The sequence below is a fragment of the Erinaceus europaeus genome, chromosome 7, assembly GCF_950295315.1.
Source record: "Erinaceus europaeus chromosome 7, mEriEur2.1, whole genome shotgun sequence".
NCBI classification, from domain to species: domain Eukaryota; kingdom Metazoa; phylum Chordata; class Mammalia; order Eulipotyphla; family Erinaceidae; genus Erinaceus; species Erinaceus europaeus.
Genome location: NC_080168.1, coordinates 62271206 through 62288685, shown reverse-complemented (window position 1 = coordinate 62288685; position 17480 = coordinate 62271206). Strand labels below are relative to the sequence as shown.

The window sequence follows — 17480 nt, the reverse complement described above, 5'->3', positions numbered from 1 at the left end:
CCTCTTCCACCATCAGGAACCAGGGCTTGAAAGACCCTCCCAACCCCAGAAACATTTACTTTGGTGCAATATGCCAACTCCAGTCCAAATTATACTTTGTGTTTACCCTTTCTGATCTCATGTCTCAACTTCTGTCCATGAGTGAGATCATCCCATATTCATCTTTCTCTTTATGGCTGATCTCACTTCACATGATTTCTTCAAGCTACATTCAGCTGGAAAATTTCTGAGGGTCGCACAGTCACCTCTAGAGAAGGAGGAGGCATGTGGGGGGACTCCCATCTAAGCATCCCCAGACTGGCGGGGCCAAGGGGCGGGCTTGGGGTGGGGGTTGGGAGACAGCCTCTTCCTGCTGATGTCATCTGCTGCCTGAGCCTGCTTTCTGCCCTGGACAGAGGCTGCCACGTGTGCTCCCCAGCTCGCCCACACTGGGGGCTCGGAACCTGCTCCCCAGCCCCTCCAGAACCATGAAGGTAAAACTTGGCGAGGGGGGTTCTACTTACAACTCCTCCCCTATGAGGCACAATGAACGGGAAGAACCAGGGTACACAGACTGGATTGCTGGGGGTGGGATGGCCCTCCAGTGGGAGTCTGGACGTGTAGGTGTGCCCCCCTCCCCCCAGCCCTCCAGGCCTGCTTTGCATCATGGAAACGTGTCTCCAAGGCTCTGCCTGCAGTGATGGGGTGACGGTGCGGGGTCCAGCTGTGGACTTGGGGGTGGAGTGGCGTTACAGCCTGTGGACTTGGGGGTGGAGTGGTGTTACAGACTGGGGTGTCTTGCAGGAGGGCATCTCTTATTGGGGTTCTAGGCCAGGGGGGGGTGTTAGGGTCCTGGGATTGGTTGGCCATAGGCACCCTGGGTCGCCACTGGGTAGCCCAGGCAGGAAGCCCAGTGAGTATACTCGCGGTGGCTTCCTGCTGTGCCAGGAAGGGACTGAGCATCCAGCACTGAGCACTCGCTGGGCAGGCCCCTGCACGTGGGCCTGCTGACCCTCACTGGTGGCCACCTCCCCACAAGTTCATTTATAGGAAATTATGTGACTGCTACACCCAACCAAGTGGCAGCATTGTGCTTTGTCTTTGTCTCCTGCTATTACAGATTTGATATCTGGTTTGACTGCTTGAGGGGAAATCCAGAGACATGCACTTTGTCTGATGCCAGTGACAGGGAGATTATGACAGCATTATTGGGGGTGTGTGACTATTGGCACACACTACCATGTAAAAGGTCTGGGGTTCAAGCCACTGTTCCCCATCTGCAAGAGGGAGGCTTCAAAAGTGGTGAAACAGGTCTGTAGGGGTTTTCTCTCTCTCTCTCTCTCTCTCATCTCCCCTTCCTCTCAATTTCTTTCTGACCTAACCAATAGAAGGATGGAAAGAAGGAAGGTAAAAAAGGGAGGAAAAATGACTACCAGGAGCAACGGATTTGTAGTGCTGGCAACCAGTCACAGTGATAACCCCCAGTGGCAATAAGAGAGAGATATGGGGCCAGGCATTGGCACACCTGGTTAAGCGCACACATTACAGTGCATAAGGACCTGGGTTCAAGCCCCTGGACCCCACCTGCAGGAAGAAAGCATCATGGGTGGTGAAGCAGGTGTCTCTCTGTCTCTTTCCCTCTATCTCCCCCTCTCCTCTCAATTTCTCTCTGTCTGTATTAATAATAAATAAATAATTAAAAAGTGAGAGTGAGAGAGCATGCACACATTATGAGAGTCGTCTGGCCTTCTTGCTTTTGTTGGTCTGGGTGGAGTTCTTTCTAGTTGATGAAACATTTTTCTGAACCAGGGAACTCAAAGTTGTACACCTTAAAGCAGCCACGTATCCATAATAATAACATTATTATTATTATTATTATTATTACTGACAGGCAGAAAAGTAGGGAGCCAGTGAAAAAGACCACAACACCCAAGCTTCCTCCAGTGTGGTGGGGGCCAGACTGAGTCCTCAGTCCTGCATAGGACAAAAGCAGCACACTAACCAAGTGAGCAGTGTCACCAGTCCCCATCCTCAACAGCTTATTTTGAAAGAAGCCTGTGACATCCTAGGCATCATCTATGATCTCAGATTGTCATTGGGCTCCTTTAAGCTTGTGCTCAATTCCTAAACACTTTGACTTGTCTCTCATCACCTTTAAACTAAACTTGATGTCTTTGTTTGTTTGATTTACCAGAGCCCTGCTCAGCTCTGGCTGATGGTGGTGGTGGGACTGAACCTGGGACTTTGGAGCCTTTGGCATGAGAGTCTCTTTGCATAACCATTATGCATTATCTACCCTTACCCTAAACTTGATGTTATTTGCACACAATACCATGATAGGCTGTGCTCCCAGCCCCCCCCCCCCCCCTTTCCCCAGACATGACTTTGCATGGGAGCTTTGAAACCTAGGGGATGGATAGGTGAATAAGAGCAATCACCCAAGTTATACAGTACCCATGCGATCATGACAAGTAAGCATTATGAAGGTGAACATCCCAAAAGGAGTGGTCCAGGAGGTGGCCCAGTGAATAAAGCACTGGACAGTCAAGAATGAAGTCCCGAGTTCAATCCCTGGCAGCATATGTACCAGAGTGATGTCTGGTTCTTTCTCTCCTATCTTTCTCATTAATAAATAAAATCTTAAAAAAAAATTCCAAAGGGCTAGATGTGTGAAAGGGACTTAACAAGAGAGTTGGGGGCTTCTGATTAAGTGCAGGAGGGATAAGGACAGTATGTGTGGGAGGGGAGGAGGGGAGGGGAGGGAAGAGGAGATTTACATTCCTGAGACAATGCCACAGCTCAGGGATGCTTAGCTAGTTAAGTTGTCTAACAAAAGGGCTTTGGTGGAACCTGGAGTGGTGGAATGAAAAGGCACAAGACATTTCCCTGGCTGGGTTTCTATCCTGTATATCTTTACTTCATCTCAGGGCTGTGGAGAGAAAGAAAGGGGGGGCGGGTGGTAGCGCAGCTGGTTAAGCGCACATGGCGCAAAGTGCAAGGACCAGCATAAGGATCCCGGTTTGAGCCCCCAACTCCCGACCTGCAGGGGGGGGGGGTCGCTTCACAAGTGGTGAAGCAGGTCTGCAGGTTTCTAATTTTCTCTCCCCCCTCTGTCTTCCCCTCTTCTCTCCATTTCTCTCTGTCCTATCCAACAACAATGACAGCCATAACAACAATAATAATAACAACAAGGGAAACAAAAGGGAAAAAACAGCCTCCAGGAGCAGTGGATTCATAGTGCAGGCACCGAGCCCCAGCAATAACCCTGGAGTCAAAAAAAAAAAAAAAAAGGAAGAAAGAAAAGAGAAAAAGAAAGGAGAGAAGGAAACAGCTCTCTTTCTCTACCTCTCTCAATTATCTTTATTGTCTAGAGACAGCCAGGAACCTAGAGGGGAGGGAGAGATACAGAAGGAAAGAAACAGAGAGACACCTGCAGCCCTGCTTCACCACTCAAAAAACTTTCCCTCTGCAGGTAGGGCCTGGGGGCTGGAACCTGGGTCCTTGTGCATTATACATGTGTGCCTAACCAGGTGTGCCACCACCTGGCCCCAGTTGTCTGCTTCTTTGAGTGGTGTCTCCTCAGCATGGACAGAAGAATGGGAGTGGGGGTGGGCAAGGACTTTGTCTAGTCCCTTTTCTCTTTTTGGCTTGGCAACCACCAGGCAGTCCCATGTTGTGACTTTATCCTCTTAGCAAGTGTTGACATGCTTTAGTATTTATTTTTTAAAACTTATTTTTTATTGGTGATTTAATCTTGATACACAAAGTTGTAAGGTAACAGGGTTATAATTCCATACTGTTCCCACCACCAGAGTTCTGTGTCTCCACCCCTTCTCTTGGAAACTTCAGTAGTTCTCCCAAGATCACAGATAAGGGCTGATTCTCTTAACTATATCTATGTCCCTATCTATCTATCTATCTATCTATCTATCTATCTATCTATCTATCTATCTATCCATCCATCCGTATCTTCTAGCTAGCTATATCTGTATATTTTTCCCATTTCTTAACAGTCCTGTTTTCACTTTCTTTTCTTTTTCTTTTTTCTAAGATTTATTTATTCATGAAGATGGAAGGAGATAAAGAACCAGACATCACACTGGTTCACATGTGCTGCTGGGGATTGAACTCAGGACCTCATGTTTGAGAAACCAATGCTTTATCCACTGCGCCACCTCCTGGACCACCTTTCACTTTCTTTCTATGACATACCTACACCTATTACTACTTCTGAGTGTCTTTCCTTTCTCTCTCTCTCTCTCTCTCTCTCTCTCTCTCTCTCTCTTTCTCTCTCTCTCTCCTCTCAGATAAGAGAAACAGTGCCTGGCTTCCTCTGGTGTTTTTCAGATTTGCTTCCCTTTCAGTGATGGAATAAAAAGATTTCTGGTGACATGCTTTGGGTCCTGGAGGAACTGGGGTTCAGAGCCTTCTAGTCATCTTCCCCTGTCATATTCCCCTTGGGATTATGGACCAAAGTTCTGTACAAGGTGCAGAAGGTGGAAGTTCTGGCTTCTGTAATTGCTTCTGCACTGGACATGGGTATTGGCAGGTGGAGCCATACCTCCAGCCTGTTTTTATCTTTCCCTAGTGGGGCAGAGTTCTGGGGAGGGGAGGTTCTGGGAGATGCTCTCAGTATTTCCACAACAGTTCTATAGTGATATTTTGCTGATGGCTACCTCAACCTCTGGGGCCCATTTGGTTAGACATGACAGTAGCAGCTTGAGTAGGGCCATTGAGTTAGAGTTTCTCTAAATGACAGGAGACAGAAAGGTGAAGGATAGCATAAAACTGTGTATGTATACATGTACAAGAGATCAAACCCAGGACCTTCTATATGGCAATATATACTCTACCACTGGTCTATGTCCCTGGCCTCATATTTAAAAAAAAAAAGAAAAAAGAAAAAATGTTCCAAGGTTAAGCCTTTAGGATACTCTGATCCCTAAGCATAACAGCACTGGGAAAGAGTTACCAGCATTCTTATCTGTAACTTAAGAGTTTGTGTAGGGGCCGGGTGGTGGTACACCTGGTTGAGCACACATGTTACAATGCTCAAGGACCCGGGTTCAAGCCCCCGATCCCCCCCACCTGCAGGGGGAAAGCTTTGCAAATGGTGAAGCAAGGCTGCAGGTGTCTCTCTGTCTCTTTCCCTTCTCTAACACCCCCCTCCCTCTCGATTTCTGGCTGTCTGTATCCAATAAATAAATAAAGGTAATTTTAAAAAAATTAAAATTAAAAACAGTTTGTGGTTCAGCCAACAATGGTGAGAGCAGAGACAAACAGAATCAGTCTTTTGAACCCTCCTGTACTGCTGGTGGGAATATAAGTTGGTCCAACTCCTGTAGAGAGCAGTCTGGAGAATTCTCAGAAGGCTAAAAGTGGACCTACCCTATGTCCCTGCAACTCCTCTCCTGGGGATATATCCTAAGGAACCAAACATACCCATCCAAAAATATCTGTGTATACCTATGCTCATAGTAGCACAATTTGTAATAGTCAAAGCCTGGAAGCAACCCAGGTGTCCAACAGCAGATGAGAGACTGAGAAACCTGTGGTCTATATATACAATGGAATACTAGTCAGCTATTTAAAAAGGTGAATTCATCTTTTCACTTTCATGCCTGAGGCTTTAAGGTCCCAGGTTCAGCCCACAGCACAGCCTTAAATAAGCCAGAGCTGAGCAATTTCACTGTATAATAGCCCTCCAGAGTTTTCTTTCTATCCTCCCTCATCCTCCCTCCCTCCCCAGAGTTTTTTGCTTTCGTGCAATACACCATGTTCAGTCTATGTTTCATTCTGTTCTTTCCCTCCTCAAATAAAATATTTTTAAAAAGATTTATTTGAGGGTCAAACAGTTGTGCAACTGGTTAAGCACACATATTACCAAGTGCAAGGATCCAGATCTGAGCTCCCAGTCTCCACCTGCAAGGGAGAAGCTTCAAGAGTAGGGCTACAGGTATCTCTCTGTTTCTGTTCCTCTCTATCTTCCATCCCTCTCAATTTCTCTCATCCTGTCAAATAATAATAATTTAAAAAATTGTTTGTTGGGGGTCGGGCAGTAGAACAGCAGGTTAAGTACACATGGTTCGAAGCACAAGGACCGGCGTAAGGATCCTGGTTTGAGCCCCCGGCTCCCTACCTGCAGGGGAGTTGCCTCACAGGCGGTGAAGCAACTCTGCAGGTGTCTATCTTTCTCTACCCCTCTTTGTCTTCCCCTCCTCTCTCCATTTCTCTCTGTCCTATCTAACAACAATGACATCAATAACAACAATAATAACCACAACAATGATAAAAATTAAGGGCAATAAAAGGGGGAAAAATAGCCTCCAGGAGCAGTGGATTCGTGGTGCAGGCACAGAGCCTCAACAATAACCCTGGAGGAAAAAAAAATGTTTGTTAATGAGAGAGATAGTGTGTGTGTGTGTAGAGTATCACTCTGATTTATTAGGACGCCCTGGGACCTCATGCTTGAGAGTCCAAGGCCTTATCCACTGCACCATCTCCTGGGTCCCATGCTCTCTGGTTTTTGAATTTTACTAAATATCTATTAATTTATTTTAACAAGATAGAGACCAGATCATTGCTCAGCTCTGGCTTATGGTGGTACCAGAGACTGAACCTGGGACCTTGGATCCCCAGCCATACTAACACTGTGCTCTATCAGACTGTTTGTTTCACCTGGTTGCCCTACTTTTGAATGTTCTGTAAACTTGCAAGGTGGGTTCTGATATTGACATAAGAAATGCACCCAGGATTGGGTGCATTTTTTCTCATCTGGATTTGTTTGGAGATTTTTTTTTTTCCTTTTTATAATTTTTGAAGGGGTCAGGCAGTGGTGCACCTGGCTAAGGGCACACATTACAGTGCACAAGACATTACAGTGTTCAATCCCCTGGTCCCCACCTGCAGGGAAGAAAATTCACGAGTGGTGAAGCAAGGCTGCAGTTGTCTCTCTGTCTCCCCTTTCCCTCTAAACTTCTCTCTGTCTCTACCCAATAATAAGTAAATAATATTTTAAAAAATTGTAAAAAGTTTTTTAAAACATTTTAACTAATAAATAAAAATATTTTTAAAATCCTTGTAATAAAGTTTTTAAAAAATATTTTAATTTATTTATTATTGGATAGAGACAGAGAAAAACTGAGAGGGGAGGTAAGGTAGGGAGGGAGAAAGAGAAACATCTGCAGTTCTACTTCACCACTCATGAAGCTTCCCCCTGCACAAGCTTGAGCCCGGGTCCTGGAGTCAAAGCTTTGACTTTCGAAAAATTAAAAAAAAAAAAGAAAAGAAAAGAAAAAAAAAACACTCTGAAAATGTCACAGGGAATAGTAGGTATTGAAAAGTTTTAACGCCTACTGCTGTACATATATTAGCTGCTACTTTCTTGATCGTTCATGGTGAACCTTCAAGTAGATTGTAAGTAGATTAGAAGCCAAACTAGGTGACGCACAGTTCTGGGAAAATGCATGTCCCAAGATACCACACAGCAGTGTGAACTGAACCGTGCTACTCAGAATGAAGACTCCCAGTAACCAGGCTGCTGTATCACTGGCGAAGGAAACAGGCACCACACCCCAAGAACCTGGCTTAGAACAGAGAACAATCTATCACTTGTCTGGGGATGGGAGCCAATTCCAATATTGTTCAACAGTTTTTTGTCATTGCAGACAATGAGTTTTTTTCTTTGTTTGTTTGTTTTTTAAAGCAACCTAATTAATGCATACCCTGACAAAACAATTCCAACAAAAGAGGCACTTAGAGGCAGTGTTCATGAATTCTGGAGATGAGAGAGAGAGAGAGAGAGAGAGAGAGAACTATTAGAACATTTCAGACATTTACTCCTTCCAAAGAAGGGTGGTCTGTATGGGTTTATTTTTTCTGGCTTTCAACTCTGTTCCCATTTAAATACCTTAGGATCAAGATGTCTTGGACCAGCTGAGTAACTCTGCTAGCTACTATGGTCACGGCTTCAGTTTCCTCATTCCCCCTTTGATTTGGTTAGATGCACCCAGATTTGATGCTTGGCTCTCCTGAGAGTTCACACAAGTCTTATTGTATATTTAAACAGTGTGTAGCAGGGGGCTGGGTGATGGCACACCCAGTTAAGTGCACAAATTAGCATTTATTTATTTATTTATTTATTTAATCTTTATTGGATAGAGACAGCCAGAAATCAAAGGGCTAGGGGAAGATAAAGAAGGAGAGAGACAGAGAGACACTTGCTGCTTCACCAATCATGAAGCTTTCCCCCTGCCAGTGGGAACCAGGGACTTAAACATGAATCTTGAACCTGGGTCCTTATTCAGTATAACAAGTGCACTCAGCCAGGTGTGTCTCCACCTGGCCCCAAGGATTCAAGTTTGAGCCCCTGCTCCCAACTTGCAAAGGGAGGGAAAGCTTCATGAGTAGTGAAGCAGGTCTTCAGGTGTCTCTGTCTCCCTGCCTCTCCGTCTGCCCCCCCCAATTCTCTCTGTCCTATCTAATAAAAATAGAAAGAAAAAAAAAGTAAAAATGGCTGCTGGGAGCAGTGGATTTGTAGTATAGGCACTGAGCCCCAGTAATAACTGGTGGCAAAAAAATAAAAATAAATATAAATGTAATAGTATGTTTTCCATAAGTGGTTCCAAAAGTACAAGGCTCTGAAGGAAGTTAGCATTTTCTTTGTGGGGCAACATTAGAGCAAATATCCAAGTCTTGACACCAGTTACAGTGACTATGACAGGATGTTCAGTAATGGAAGAGGAATGTCAACAAGGTCCCTCCTCCTTTAAGAAGTTGTTCAAGTGGTCCGGGAGGTGGCACAGTGATAGGGCTTTGGACTCTCAAGCATGAGGTCCTAAGTTCGACCCCTGGCAGCACATCTGCCAGAGTTGTTGTATGCTTTACATTGGTTTGTTCTAGCTCTCCCCCTGCCAAGAAAATTGGTTCAGTCCTGCTAGTTTCGCGGCCGCTTGTCCCCGCCCCAAGGAACCCTGGGAGAGTTCCAGAGTCCCAGAGTTCGAGAATTCTTGGCGCTGCGGGGGAAGGAGGCAGGAGAGTTCTGTTTGGTGATTAGTTTGGGTTAGTTTATGAATCATTGTTCCTGAATAAAGAAATACAGCTTGCCTGCCCAGCCATGCACCATTTGTTGTTAAAATTCGGAGGCTCCAGCTGGCCGGGCTAGCTTCATGGGCAGGTAACAGAGACGACCAGAGACACACGGCTGGGCAGACAAGCTGTATTTCTTTATTCAGGAACAACGATTCATAAACTAACCCAAACTAATCACCAAACAGAACTCTCCTGCCTCCTTCCCCCACGGCGGAGCCAACAACTCTCGAACTCTGGGACTCTGGAACTCTGTCGGGGTTCCTTGGGCGGGGACAAGCAACCGCGAAACTAGCAGGACTGAACCAATTTTCTTGGCAGGGGGAGAGCTAGAACAAACTAATGTAAAGCAGACAACAAGAGTGATGTCTGGTTCTTTCTCTCTCCTCCTATCTTTCTCATTAATAAATAAATACAATCTTTAAAAAAAAGAAAAGAAGTTGTTCAAGGCTCCGGCAGTCATACTATCTACTTAGTCTCCCCTCTGCACACCTTCTCTCCTCTTGACAGACACCCCTAGAACATCACCTACATAGCCCTAACTCATCAATCTATTGTTTGATTTTTTTTTATTACTGATTTAATATTGATTTACAAAATTACAAGACAGGGAGTCAGGCAGTAGCGCAGTGGGTTAAGCGCATGTGGCGCAAACCACAAGGACCGGCATAAAGGATCCCGGTTCGAGTCCCTGGCTCCCCACCTGCAGGGCAGTTGCTCTGTCTACCCCTCCTCTCTCCATTTCTCTCTGTCTTATCCAACAACGACAACAACAATAATAACCACAATAATAAAAAACAACAAGGGCAACAAAGGGAATAAATAAATAAATAAATTACAAGACAACAGGGGTATAACTCCACACCATTGCCACCACGAGTTCTAAGTCCCCAGCCCCTCCATTGCAAGCTATAGCAGTTCTCCTGAGGTTGCAGATATGGGTTAACTATTATTTCTACAGCTATCTGTCTATATTTGTATAAATTTGCCCTTTTTTGTTTTGTTTTGTTTTTACCAGAGCACTGATCAGCTCTGGTTTATGATGGTGCAGGGCATTGAACCTGGGACTTTGAAGCCTCAGGCATGACAGTCTGTTTGCATAACCATTATGCTATCTACCCCTGCCCTCTTTTTTTTTTAAGGTCCCATCTTCTCTTCCTTTCCAAGTTACACATAAACCTATTACTGCACCCAAATGTTCCTCCCCATTTTCCTCATCTCTTCCTGGGCCCTGATGGTAATGTGTATGCTTAACTGGGTGTGTCACTGCCTAGTCCGATTCCCGGAAAAGAGCATTTTAGAGGACTGGGTGGTGCCACACCTGGTCGAGCACACATATTACAATGCACAGGGACCCAAGTTTGAGCACCTGATCCCTACTTACAGGAAGAAAGCTTTGCAAGTGGGGAAGCAGTGCTGCAGCTGTCTCTCTGTCTCTCTATCTCCACCTTCCTCTCAATTTCTGGCTGTCTCTATCAAATAAAGATCATAAAAAATTTTTAAATGCTTTTAAATTTATTTTTTAATTTATTATTATATAATGTATGTGCTTAATCAAGTGTGTCGCTGCTTTGGGGGGCATTTTTTTGTAGCAGTGATTTAATATTGGTTTAAAAAATTATAAAACAACAGGGGTATAATTCCATACCATTCCCACCACCAGCGTTATGTGTCTCCATTCCTTCTATTGGAAACGGCAATGGTTCTCCCAAGGTCACAGATATGGGCTGACAATTATTTCTATCACTGTCTGTTTGTCTGTCTATCTATTTTTTTTTGTCCATTTTTCCTGTGGTTCTGCCCTCTCTTCCTTTCTAAGTCACACCTATATCTGTTACTACTCCCGTATGTCTTTTCTTTTTCCTCCTTTCTCTGGGTTCTGATGGAATTGGGCTTCAAAGCCCTCTGGTCATCACATTGTTGAGATTGTCCTGGTAACACTTTTTTAAAATTATTTATTTATTTATTTATTTTAAAAAGGAGACATTAACAAAACCATAGGATAAGAGGGGTACAACTCCACACAAATTCCCACCACCAGAACTCCGTATCCCATCTCCTACCCTGATAGCTTTCCTATTCTTTATTCCTCTGGGAGTATGGACCCAGGGTCATTGTGGGATGCAGAAGGTAGAAGGTCTGGCTTCTGTAATTGCTTCCCTGCTGAACATGGGCATTGACAGGTCGATCCATACTCCCAGCCTGCCTCTCTCTTTCCCTAGTAGGGTGTGTCTCTGGGGAAGCGGAGCTCCAGGACACATTGGTGGAGTCATCTGTCCAGGGAAGTCTGGTTGGCACCATGCTAGCATCTGGAACCTGGTGGCTGAAAAGAGAGTTAACATACAAAACCAATCAAATTATTGAGCAATCATGGACCTAAAGGCTGAAATAGTGCAGATGAAGTGTTGGGGGATACTCACTGCACACTTTTTACTAGATATCCTATAGCACATCTCTTTTGGAAAGGGAGACCATCATACACTGGGTTCACTTGAGAGTTGGGGAGACACTCACCCAAAAAGATCTGTGTGCTAGTGCAGTGGGTTAAGCACATGTGACGCAAAGCGTAAGGATGGGTGTAAGGATCCGGGTTTGAGCCTCCAGCTCCCTATCTACAGGGGAGTTACTTCACAAGTGGTGAAGCAGGTCTGCAGGTGTGTCTATCTTTCTCTCCCCCTCTTTCTTGCCCTCCTCTCTCCATTTCTCTTTGTCCTATCCAGCAATGAACAACATCTACAACAATAATAACAACCACAACAAGGGCAATAAAAGGGGGAAAAATGGCCTCCAGGAGCAGTGGATTCATGGTGCAGGCACTGAGCCCCAGCAATAACCCTGGAGGCCAAAAAAAAAAAAATCTGTCCAACAACAGAGTGACTGAGCAAGTTGTGGTCTATATACACAATGGAACTCTACTCAGCTATTAAGAATGATGAATTCATCTTCTTCACTTCATCTTGCATGGAACTTGAAGGAATCATGTGAAGTGAGATCAGCCAGAAAGAGGAGGATGAATGTGGGATGATCTCACTCATAGATAGAAGTTGAGAAATAAGAACAGAAGAGAAAACATAAAGCAGAACTTGGACTGGAATTGGTGTATTGCACCAAATTAAAGGACTTTAGGGGTGTGGGCTGAGGGCTTTTTAGGCTCTGGTGCATGATGGTGGAGGAGGGCTTAGGCTGGAGGTGAGAATATTTTGTAGAAAACAGAAATTTTATACATGTATGAACAACTGTATTTACTGTAAAACCATTAATACTCCCAATTAAAAAAAATCAGGGTGGGGGCAGATAGGTTAATGGTTATGCAAACAGACTCTCATACTTCAGGGTCCATTAAGTCCCAGGTTCAATCCCTTGCACCAGCATCAGCCAGAGCTAAGCAGTGTTCTGGTAAAAAAAAAAAAAAAAAAAAAATCACAAAGCCTGCCCTGAAAGAAGTTCTGAAAGGTCTCTTATAAATCATCACATTATCATAAGCATGCCATATATCAGAACACTCTAAAATCTTAGAGTAATGACATTAAAATATCTTCATTCTATAATATCAATAAATGTCATTGGCCTGAATTCATCTATTAAAAGGCATAGAGTAGGAAGATAGATCAGAAAACACAACTTAACCATATGTTGTTGGCAGGAATCCCAGCTAACTCAACAAGACAAACACAGACTCTAAGTGAAAGGATGGAAAACTACCATCCAAACCAGTGGACCACAAAAAAGGGCAGGAACAGCTATTATTCTCAATCTGACACACGACCTTAAAACAAGTAAAATTTTAAAAGATACAGATGGACATTAGTTAAGCCTCAGAGGATCAGTCAATCAAGAGGTTTTAAGATTATTAACATCTATGCACCCAATGAAAGGCCATCTAAATACATCAAACACCTACTGAAAGGTTTACAGCATTAACAGCAACACAGAAATAGTAGGGGATTTTAACACCCCTTGGTTGTTAGGCCAGAAACTGTCAAATACTTAGAGGAAAATATTGGCAGAATTCTTTTCCACCTAAATTTTATTTATTTTTTTAATTTGCTTTCTCCCCTTTTGTTGCCCTTGTTGTCTTATTGTTGTTGCAGTTTTGTTGTTGTTATTGACATCGTTGTTGTTGGACAGGACAGAGAAAATGGAGAGAGGAAGGGAAGACAGAGATGAGGAGAGAAAGACAGACACCTGCAGACGTGCTTCACTGCCTGTGAAGTGACCCCCGCCCCCTGCCGGTGGGGAGCCAGGGGCTGGAACTGGGATCCTTATGCTGGTCCTTGCGCTTCGTGCCATGTGTGCTTAACCCTCTGTGCTACCGCTTGACCCCCTCCATCTAAATTTTAAAGGCACCCTCAATAAAACTAATCCAATTATATTTTTAAAAGTTGAACAATAAACACAAAGCAGAACCTGGACTGAGTCTGGTGTATTGCACCAAAGTAAAAGACTCTGAGGTAGGGTTCAGGTCCTGGAAGATCATGGCAGAAGAGGATCTAGTGTGGGTTGAATTGTTACGTGGAAATGTTATGCATGTACAAACTATTGTATTTTACTGTTGACTGTAAACCATTAACCCCCCAATAAAGAAATTGAAAAAAAAAAAAGAGTAGGGAAGACACAGGCTGTCATTGTGAGTGAGAGAGCCTCCAGAGAAATTTCTAGAAATGGAGACATTAGCTAGAATTTTTGAACCAGCAAGTGTTAGCACACAGGAAGGCTGCACTAAGTACAACCACTAGAGATATGCTACTGGGTTTTTCCCCCACTGAATGTTGCTCTGTTAATCCCAGGAAAGGCTAAACAACCAGGGAGCCTCCTGTCGCAATAGTAGAGATATTCTCTACTATTATTAATATATTGGATATTCTGCCAAGATAGTTTTGGGGGGTTGAGGAGACAGCATAGTGATTCTGTAAAAGACTCTCATGCCTGAGGCTCTAAGCCCTCAGGTTCAATCCCCAGCACCCCTATCAGCCAGAGCTGAGCAGGGCTCTGGCCTCTCTGTATCTGTATCTCTCTCTGATCTCTGATAATTTTTTTTTGCCTCCAGGGTTATTGCTGGGACTTGGTGCTGGCATCACCTGTCATAGACCCCCCTTTTTCCTTTCTATTTTATTTGATAGGACACAGAGAAATTGAAGGGGGAGGGGTTGATAGGGAGAAAGACAGTCACCTGCAGACCCGCATCGCCACTTGTGAAGTGTGCCTGCTGCAGGTGGGGAGCAGGGGCTCGAACCCCAGTCCTTGTGCAGGTCCTTCTGCATAGTACTGTGTGCACTTAACCAGGTGTATGCCATTGCCCAGCCCCCTGTGATAAAAATAATCCAAAAAAAACTAGGGTTTTTAAATTTATATATATATATTTATTTTCCCTTTTGTTGCCCTTATTTTTTTATTGTTGTTGTAGTTATTGTTGTTGTTACATAGGATAGAGAGAAATGGAAAGAGGAGGGGAAGACAGAGAGGTGGAAAGAGACACCTGCAGACCTGCTTCACCGCCTGTGAAGTGACTCCCCTGCAGGTGGGGAGCCGAGGCCTTGAATCGGGATCCTTATGCCATTACTTGCGCTTTGTGCCACGTGCGTGTGCTTAACCTGCTGTGCTGCCACCTGACTCCCAGTGTTTTTTTTTTTTTTTTTTTTGAGGGGCAACTCAGGTCAAACCAACCTGGCCACAGGATCTAAGAATTCCACCCCACCAGGTTTAGTGTACAGAATGCTGGCAAAGATTTCTGTGCATTCTGTGGTCTTTCTCAAATTCTAAGGAGTGCCAGTCTCTGAGATGCCAGACTTTCTCAAAAATCACCTTCAAATGCAGTATGAATCTTTGCTGCCATCCATAGAACACACATAAACCATGGGCTCTCTGGATGCCAACCATCTATGTGAATGATTCCCTTGAGTCTTCATGAAAACTCATATTCATAGCATTTCCCAAATGTTGGAGGCTCAGAAAGGTGAGGTAGAACTAACCTGGGAAGTAGTATCTCCAAGGGGGTGTGCTTTACTGCTGTGTTGTATCATCCTGTAAGTTTGATGACTTGATGTTAGAACTATTAATATTATGTCAGAAATGACCATGACAGTCTTTTCAGTAGTTTGCAAAAAACTCTCTAAGTTAGCATGTTTTCATTTATTTACTTAACTTTATTTTTACCCTTTTGTCGCCCTTGTTGTTTATCATCATCATTATTATTGTTGTTGTTATTGCTGTCGTTGTTGGATAGGATAGTGAGAAATCGGGAGAGAAGGGGAAGACAGAGAGGGGGAGCATAAGATAGACACCTATAGACCTGCTTCACTGCCTGTATAGCAACCCTCCTGCAGGTGGGGAGCCAGGGGCTCGAACTGGGACTTGCTGTGCCACTGCCCAGCTCCTTATTTATTTATTTTAATTAGAGAGAAAGAGAGGGGGAGAAAGAGACGAGAGCACTGGCACAGCTCTTAACTTATGGTGGGCCTAGGGATTGAACCTAAGACAAAAGAGCCTTGGGCTTGAAAGCCTTATTTATTTATTTATTTATTTATTTATTATTGGCTAGAGACAGAAATTGAGACTGGAGGGGGAGAGATAGAGAGGGAGAGAGACACCTGCAGCTCTGCTTTACTACCTGTGACGCTTTCTCCTGCAGGTGGGGAGAAGGGGCTTGAACCTGGTTCTGTGTGCTCTGTAATATGCGCTTAACCTGGTGCACCACTGCCAGGCCCAGCTTGGAAGTCTTTTGCATCACCATTATCCTAACTTCCCAGCCCAGCATGTTTCCTTTTAAATCCTGTCAGGAAGGTGGTTGGAGTTCCCTATTGTGAGGTTTAAAGATGTTATAGAATTTGCCCAAGACATAATGGAACTAGAACCTAAACTATGGTTTAGTAATATACTTGGAATTTGGGACTTGAAATTCGGGGGGTGGGGGGAGTTGTGTTTCAGGAATATTCAAACATTTACAAAATATCACCTAACTAAATAAAGGCAGTTTTAGTGAGTTTAGTTTTCTCTTCAGAAAAAATTATTAGGTGTATTTCACTGCTTATCTAATAATGTATGGAAATTTACAAAGCATCTCATAGCAAATGAAGGCAGTTTCAATCTTAATTTAATTATTATTATTTTAATTTTTATTTTACCAGAGCATTAGTCAGCTCTGGCTAATGGTGGTGCAGGGGATTGAACCTGGGACTTTGAAACTTCAGGTATGAGAGTCTCTTTGCATAACCATTATGCTATCCCTCCCTGGAAGGCAGTTTTAGTAAGTTCAATATCTATGAGTTGGACATATAACATTAAATCCATTTGGGGGGTACAGGAAATAGTTCAGGGCATTAGGACAAAGGATTTGCCCCTTCCTGAGGCCAAGCAGATTCCAGGTTCAATCCCTGTTACCATTATAAACTGGAGTTGAGCAGTGCCTGTTCTCTCTCTGTGTCTCTTTTTCATGATATCTTTTAAAATTATTAAGGGTCTGGTAGATAGCACAACACATAGGCAAAAAAACTTTCGTGCCCGAGACTACGAGGTTCCAGGTCCAGTTTTTGGAATCACCATAAGTAAATAAGTAAATAAGTAAATAAGTAAATGAATTACATGATTCATTTACTTATTACATAAGCAATTTACTTATTATAATTCAATTTACTTATTACAATTCATTTACTTATTACATAAGCAATTCATTTACTTATTACCTAAGCAATAAGTAAATGAATTACATCATTTTTAAAAGAGGCTGGCATAATAGCTTAGTTGGATAATCCACCTGCTTCCTCATGTGTTTCAAACTAGTTTAACCCAGGCCCCACTCCGCACTGCAGGACATTTGGTGCTGTGGTCTCTCTCTCTCTCTCTCTCTCTCTCTCTCTTCCTCCCTCCCTCTCTGGATAAGTTGACTCAGAGCAATGATTCTCTGATGAGAAGAAAACATTATTAGTAAGATGAAATATATGTTTGATTCTTTTTCTTTCTTTCTTTAAATATTTATTTATTTATTCCCTTTTTGTTGCCCTTGTTGTTTTATTGTTGTAGTTATTATTGTTGTTGTCATTGCTGTCGTTGGATAGGACAGAGAGAAACGGAGAGAGGAGGGGAAGACAGAGAGGAGGAGAAAAAGACAGACACCTGCAGACCTGCTTCACTGCCTGTGAAGTGACTCCCCTGCAGGTGAGGAGCCAAGGGCTCGAACCGGGATCCTGACACTGGTCCTTGTGCTTTGTGCCACCTGCACCTAACTCTTTCTTCCTTTCTTTTATTTATTTAGTTTTTACCAGAGCACTGTTCAGCTCTGGCTTATGGTGGTGCGGGGGAGTGAACCTGGGAGCTTTGGAGCCTCAGGCATGAGAGTCTCTTTGCATAACCATTATGCTATCTACCCCTGCTCTGTTTGACTCCTTTATGCATGACACAATTAAATTAACAATAACTAT

The 17480-nt window shown here is 43.7% G+C and overlaps 1 protein-coding gene across 1 annotated transcript in view; it reads left to right on the top strand.

Moving 5' to 3' along the window:
* The first annotated feature begins 320 nt into the window (after positions 1-320).
* The window catches only part of BCAT1 (branched chain amino acid transaminase 1), a 102662-nt gene continuing 85502 nt past the window's right edge, over positions 321-17480 (top strand). The window contains exon 1 of the mRNA XM_060194539.1: positions 321-473. Within this exon, the coding sequence (XP_060050522.1) occupies positions 468-473 (6 nt within the window). The 5' untranslated portion in view covers positions 321-467. The remainder of the gene's footprint in view (positions 474-17480) is intronic.